The following is a 7,648-nucleotide window of genomic DNA, read 5'->3' as shown; positions in this document are numbered from 1 at the left end:
GAAGGGGGAAAGAGCTACAGAAATACCAGGAACAGGCTGGAGAGAGACTCTTACTGCCTGTGTGCAAGATGCACTTGCGTAGTGAGCAATGGATACCAGGAAAATTTCATTGCAGAGTTTGGATTTTAAGATAGTCGAGCAAGAGCAAATCTCACAGTAAAGCCATCTGAACCTGAGATTACCATATATGCATGCCATGACACAAACCAACGGGTTAGCCGTTCATTCCATGTAGTTCATGTGATGAATGGAACTACAGGAAAAAAAATCAGTTGCTTTATGTAATATGTAATATAAACTTCTCTGTACTTCATCATACCCCTGTTTATGTTAACCCACCTCAGACTTTGATCACTCTTCCCGTGCTGTCGCCAAACATGTGTCCTCCATTCCGTCCAACCAGAATATCAGCTAGTGGTTTGTTGGTAGAACCATTCCTCTGAGTTGGAAGGTTGTGGGTTCAAGTTCCACTCCAGAGACTTGATCACAAAAAATCTAGGCTGACCAGTGCAGTACTGAGGGAGCGCTGCACTGTCGGAGGTTCCGGCTTTCGGGTGAGCTGTTAAATCGAGACTCCGGCTGCCCTCTCAAGTGGACGTAAATGAACCCATGGCACTATTTCTAAGAAGGGCAACGAAGTTATCCCCGGTGTCCTGGTCAATATCTATCCTTCAATCAACATCACTAAAAGCAGATTATCTGGTCATTATCACACTGCTGTTTGTGGGAAGTTGCTGTGTGCAAATTGCCTGCTGCATTTCCTACATTACAACAGTGACTACACTTCAAATAGTACGTCAATAAAGCACTTTCGGAGGATGGGAGTCGTGAAAGGCGCTATATAAATGCAAGACTTTCTTTCCAACCGCCTTCGCACGCTCAGCGCCCCGCCCCGCCCTCGCGCGCTCACCTTTCCCCGCTGATCAGACTTTCGCTCTCTCACCCAATTCGCGCGCTGCCCATGCCCCGCCCATTTCATCCCTCACCGCCCCGCCCCCAATCCGTGCTCGCGAGCCGTGCGTTTCTAACGGTATCGGGAAGGAAAGCGGTGGCGGTGTGAAGCTTGCAGAATCCCGCCGCGTCTCTGGCCTCAGCCTCCCCTCTCCCGCGGGACTCACCTGCCGAACCAGCCCTCATTATGGCCCTGGTTACGGTGCAGCGTTCTCCGACTCCGAGCGCCTCCTCCAGCCCCAGCGTCTCGGTGAGTGCCGTTCGGTAGCAGACAAACGGCTCGAGGCTGATAGCTTCCTGAGGCCCATGCGACCGGCTGGGGAGCGCCGGCGACATGAATGGCTCCAGGGCGATGTTGCAGGCCTCTTTGGGACATGTTTATCATGCCTGAAATCAGAAATGTTTGCAATGCAAGTGCTACGTTTGGGGAAATCTGAAGCTGTTAAGTGAGAATTAAACATTTGGTATAACCAGCAACCAGTTAATTTCCTCTTTGTCCAAATATTTTATCATATTTAACAATTATTTATATTTGTTTTGTTTTTGCAATAGTGGGCCAAGAATCGTGTTGTTAACATTAACACTGAGGTAGTAAAATGCATCAGGATCTATTGAGAAATGAGTGATCACCAAAGAGTGTGCACGATTTATCAATTATGTTGTATTTGTTGATCACAATGTCCTGCAATACGAATCTTCATACAAAAACGGCTGCGTATGGTTGCTTCGCTTTTTATTTGAACAGCTACTTGTTTCTATCTTTTATTTTAAATTGTTTCAGCAAAAATACTGATTGAAATGCTGCGATGTTGCTAACAGCGAGATCTTGATGAAGAACTTAAAATTAAGGAAGCCTGACAAATAATTGGAAAATGGTCCTTTTCCGCGCGGGGAGGAGGTAGGGGGGTGGGGGGTTAGCACATCTAATGAGATTTATTTTAAGCAGGGGGAGAGTTCCATTATAATGGCCTGCTGCAGGATGCTGTGGTTGTGATGCATAGACATTGCTTGGTAATCCAATGCCTTCTTTGGAATTAACATTTTCATTGCCAAATTTAAGGCTGTAATGGAGTTGGTGCAAATTGTTTAATATAAATTGGACTTATGTCCTGTCAACAAACTATTCATTACTTCTCAACAAATTTGGAATGATTTCAGCACAATTATTCATCTTTGGTGTGGGTATCATCATTAAAAGAGCATACTGATTGTGTATACTCACAATGAGGCCAATTTGAACCAGTTCCATTCGCCTGGCATATCTGCCCTGAAAATGGCATCGAGTCACTTGCCTCCCTCCCTATTTATGCTGAGTCTCCACTTGCTGGCGTCTTGGGTAGAGCCCTGATAAGGGTGGCTTGAATACTCACCTGTTTCAGGCAGGAAGCCACTTGTAATATTCAAATGATGTACCTGGGACTCTAATTGCAATTTAAAGGTACAAATAGGTATAGCATATGCCATCGATGATCCGCCCATTTATTCTGGCATTGAGCATCCTAACAGTAGTCCTTAAAAGGATCACAGGAGGTCACTTAAAACACGCTCAAAGAAATTGTTAACCTGGCTCCACAAAAATTCTCTGGTGATGCACCGCATCTCCCCAACTGGCAAGCTGCATTGGATGACTATTTTTGGCAATGCAACACTCTCGCTGCATGCAAATGAAGCCCTGGGCTAAAAATGGTGCGGGCCTCATGACCGTTACAGCAGGCGAATGGCATGCAAGCTCTGCTTGACGACCATTGTGCACCAATAGTTAAAATTGGCCCCAATATATACTAAATATATTCAAAAAGGAGTTAGATGAAGTCCTTACTACTAGGGGAATCAAGGGGTATGGTGAGAAAGCAGGAATGGGGTACTGAAGTTGCATGTTCAGCCATGAACTCATTGAATGGCGGTGCAGGCTAGAAGGGCCGAATGGCCTACTCCTGCACCTATTTTCTATGTTTCTAAAATTCACTCCATGAATTGTTTGTATATAAAACAAAATTAACACACACTCCTGGAGTCATTTCAAAGTTGTAATATGCTCTTGTGGTTCAGATGACAATTATGACAATATCTGAATTTAGATTACTGCCTTGGAATCACTCCGAACCATTTATTATTATTCACTGTTTCTTTATTCTGTCTGTGTGGCACATGCACAAGCTATGAAGAGCAAAAGCCCTTTGCTATGGTTACTTAAGATAAGTACCAGTAATCTTTGACTCTAAGGAATACCTTCTGAGATTACATTTCTCTACAAAGCATGTAATCTGTTGAACACAGCAAGTGTCTCAACAGGTTACTCCAGTAGGGCTGGATGCTTTGGTAAACTGTTACATAAAAAAATATAAACAGGAAATGCATGTATTGCGTAAGCAGAGTATGTTAGGAAAGGGTAAGTTATTAAAATAAACTGTTTACTATATAGTCCACATAACCTGTTCATATATACCTGAAGTCAGTCTCAGATTAAGGGACATAGTATAATTGCTGCAGCAGTGCAGGGTCAGGATTATATTTATAAAAAAATAAAAAATAAAATTTTCATATGCTAGTCTCTGTAGCCCATGTGTGCACTTGTTATACCTAATTTGCATAACATACAATGCTAATAGAATTTAGACAACCATTGTACATCCAATGGAAACATTTTGTAATAATTAGCAGTTGATGTATTTCGAGGAAAGTCTAATAGGGATGAGTATTTTGAATGCCAAGTTCTCCATTTTATGGAAGAAAATATTTTTGTTGGGTATAAACCTGTTGTCTACATTGTGACTGGTGAATCTTTTCTTATTGTATAAGTCTATCTTCTTTTCTGATGGACTTTCATTTTCTTTTGTTAATTATATTGCATAAACTTCCCAATTACATTATATCAAACAGAATCCTGCACAAAAACGCCCAATCACATTGCAGCAATAGAATCCCAAGATACTGCCGCCATAACCGTTCCAATCCACAACGTCTCCCAATAAATAACATCATAAAGTAAATGCTAAAATAAATCTCAAACTTATGCATAAATAACTGTCCCCTCCTATTCCACAAACAATAGGTTAGTGCTTCTGGGCTGATGAACCCGAGGGTAAGAATTTTTTTTAAATCCATAGCACAGAGCATTAATCCAACTTCGTCTGTTATGTTTGACAGTTGCATGGTAAGTGCTTCGATGCTGGGGATGTTGGACTGATCGAGGACACTAATGTTGGTGTGTCTGTCCTCCCAGGGGATTTGCAGGATCTTGCGGAGACATCATTGGTAATTCTCCAGCGATTTGAGGCGTCTACTGTATATGGTCCACGTCTCTGAGCCATGCAAGAGGGCGGGTATCACTACAGCCCTATAGACCATAAGCTTGGTGCCAGATTTGAGGGCCTGATCTTCGAAAACTGCCACTGACTTCGAACTGACCACACTCGACCAGCTCTGTTGGGCGGGCCACATTGTTTGTATACCTGACACAAGACTCCCAAAGCAAGCGCTGTACTTGGAACTCCTTCCCCTGCAAGCGAGCCCCAGATGGGCAGAGGAAACGTTTCAAGGACACCTCAAAGCCTCCTTGATAAAATGCAACATTCCCACCGACACTAGGAGTCCCTGGCCGAAGAGCATCTGGGAGGACGCTGAGCACCTCGAGTCTCATCGCCGAGAGCATGCAGAAAGCAAGCGCAGGCAGCAGAAGGAGCGTGCGGCAAACCAGACTCCCCATCCACCCTTTCCTTCAACGACTGTCTGTCTCACCTGTGACCGAGACTGTAATTCCTATATTGGACTGTTCAGTCACCCAAGAACTCACTTTTAGAGTGGAAGCAAGTCTTCCTCGATTTCGAGGGACTGCCTATGATGATAAATGCAACTGGATGATTTACTTTTTACAAACCACCAATTTTGGACACACTGTATTTGTAATAGTTTTGAAATATGGCCTCGGGTGGGTTGTATATACAGGTTGACCTCTTATCCAGCACCCTCGGACTGGCCTGTGCCGGATAAGAGAATTTGCCGGATGACGGGAGGTCAGCATTTCGGGCCCAGCTTCCGTCGGCCCGGAGGCAGCGGGGAGAGGAGGAGCTGTGACAAGAGGCTGGACAACTTCTAAGGGTCTTTCGCGTTGCCCGACTATTTCTGCCCGCAGCGCGCCACGGCACAGCTTGACTGCACCTAGTTGGTGGACACGCAGGACAACCGGCGCACCGTGCTGCAACTCGACCCGCAGCTGGGCTACAGCGACAGAGTGCGTGTGTATGACCGGGCGGCCCAGGAGCGTGGCAGGCTGCTGCAGACCCTCCTTCCGCAACAACCGGCGCCCCGTCACCCTCGAGTCCTCCCGGGTCAGATCGCTGTCTCCTACCACACCGAGCCCAGCAGCACCTACCAAATGAAAAGCTATTGCCTCCCGCGGGAGCGGCCATGCGGCAACGACGGCTGCTTTGCCGATGTGCAGCGCTGCAACGGGTGGTGGAACTGCCCGCACGGCAAGGACGAGGAGAGCTGCACGGCCTGCCAGAAGGACGAGTACCCATGCGGAGTCACCAACGGCATGTGCTACTCTCCAGCAGACTGCTGCAACAACCAGAACTGCTCCGACGAGAAGAACTGCTTCTCCTGCCAGCTGGGGAACTTCCATTGCGGTACCAAGATCTGCATCTTCGAGCAGTGGTGGTGCGACGGGCAGGAGGATTGCCAGGACGAAGCTGGGCCCGAAATGCGGCCGGCCTCAGGACGCTGCACGCCGACCCGGCCTCCGAGGGAGCACCGGAAGCGGCGGGGAGAGGAGGAGTGGCCAGCCCCAGGACATAGCATGGGTCTCGACCCCCACCGGGAATGATGCCGGACGAGCGAGGTAGCTGGGTGAGAGTGCTGGATTTGAGCAGTTCAACCTGTACAGTATTTTTTTTTAATCTTCAGTTAAGTAGCCATTGCATAGGTGGTAAACTACAGTGTGTAAAAATAAGTACAGTAATTTGTAGTAAAAGCTATTGTATGGTCTTGCCATGATTAACAACATTTGATTTGTTTTAGGAGCCATCGCATTCAAATGGAGGTTAATGTAGTGTATAAAAGAATCTCTGCCAACCTGCTTAATGCCAATCCAGATTTAAACCACTTCTCCAGCTTTCCACTATGTAACAAGTCTTGTGCCTGATTCCTGTTTTGTAACAATCATTGCTAAAATAGTATTGTACATATTTAGTGGTTCTCAGTGAGAGAACTAAACCTGCACTTTGTAGTTGAGGGTTTTAAAAGCACTCCACTGCATTTCAATAATGCAAAGTATGAATAGTGACATTGTTCATTCTTGTAATAAATATACTACTATTTTAGCTATCATTGTAACAAGTCTGCCTGATTCACATTTTGTAACATAGTGGAAAGCTGGAGAAGAGGTTTAGATATGAGTTGCCCATTATCAGGCAGACAGAGTTTCTTTTATACAATTCTTGACCTCGATTTGATTGTGTTTGTTCCTTCTCTGCTTCTTACTGTTTTGTAAAGGAAAGTGAAAGAGACAATTTCCTATCCCTGACAATTCTTTTAGCTCTCAAACCTTTGATCAGCAAGGAAGTCGCTGGCAGAGGATTGTCAGACAGTATAATATAAAAATATTTGTAAATTATTGGGTATATTTCTTCCTCAGAGGAACATTTGTGTACACTTGGTTCTCTCTCCTCACTGCACCCACTCCCACTTGTGCTATAGGGGCCACCACAGGGGCTGATGCTGCTACTTATCTTCAAAATGTTGTGTCTGTCTAATTCTGGCAGTGAATGTCAGATATGGCGTCACTGACTGTATTACAAGAGTTCAGTGTCAGAGATCAATAGTTGCACACACTTAACCTGGTGTGTCTAGTTCTGCAGTAGAGTGCTTTATAATTAATGTGTTACTCATTTAATGTTCTACCTGTGAAGTAGCCCTTAATTTTTCAGTGATGCATGCCACTTAACTTCAGTTATGTCTTATAGCTGCACTTAGTTCCACAGCCAATTTTAATTGTCCATATTAGCCATAAAATAAAGACCAATTTTACATTAGTTTCCTGATTCTTGGCAGTTTCAACATTTCATTTACTTTAACATTCCAAACTGGAGATTCTAGTTCAGTTAAACTCTGCTGATTGTATAGTAGATAAAGGACACTACTTCATGTTGTACATGCCACGAGGAAAGAGGTTAAATTCCTGGTCTGTGCTGTGTTAATTAATCTGAGGAGTAGCTGGGATGTTACAATCGACCTCATCACCACTGTTGTAGGAGGAAAAATCAGCCCAGGTTCTCGCTCTTGATTGTTGTTCGTTAGTAAGCGGATGTCAAGTGAGGACAGACTTGGCTGTGGCTCTGACACCATCCTCTTCCACCGTCTTTCCTCCATTGTCTAGCTCAGTGGGATTGCCCTCACTCAGTTACCGGCCATCTCAAAGCTCTTTACAACCAATTAAGTGCCTTTGGAGTGTAGTCACTGTTGCAATGTGGGAAATGTGGCAGCCAATTTGTGCACAGCAAGCTCCCATAAATACCAATGTGATAAAGACCAGATAATCTGTTTTTGTTATTTTGGTTGAGGGATAAATACTGACCAGGACCCTGGAATATTTCCCCTGCTCATCTCCCCTGCTCCTCTTCGAAATCGTGCTATGGGATCATTTACGTCCACGCGAGAGGGCAAACTGAGCCTCGGTTTAATGTCTCATCCGAAAGAC

The 7,648-nt window shown here is 44.9% G+C and overlaps 1 protein-coding gene across 2 annotated transcripts in view; it reads left to right on the top strand.

Annotated features, from left to right (window-relative positions):
- The first annotated feature begins 1,039 nt into the window (after positions 1-1,039).
- LOC139269021 (protein phosphatase Slingshot homolog 1-like) overlaps positions 1,040-7,648 on the top strand; it is a 138,068-nt gene continuing 131,459 nt past the window's right edge. The window contains exon 1 of one of the 2 annotated variants that reach the window (XM_070887958.1): positions 1,040-1,201. In XM_070887958.1, the coding sequence (XP_070744059.1) occupies positions 1,139-1,201 (63 nt within the window). In that variant the 5' untranslated portion in view covers positions 1,040-1,138. Of the gene's footprint in view, positions 1,202-5,772; positions 5,800-7,648 lie in introns of those variants that run through there. The other variant, XM_070887959.1, reaches the window with a different exon arrangement.

This window comes from Pristiophorus japonicus, chromosome 8 (genome assembly GCF_044704955.1).
Source record: "Pristiophorus japonicus isolate sPriJap1 chromosome 8, sPriJap1.hap1, whole genome shotgun sequence".
NCBI lineage: Eukaryota > Metazoa > Chordata > Chondrichthyes > Pristiophoridae > Pristiophorus > Pristiophorus japonicus.
This window is presented reverse-complemented; position numbering and strand designations above follow the sequence as displayed.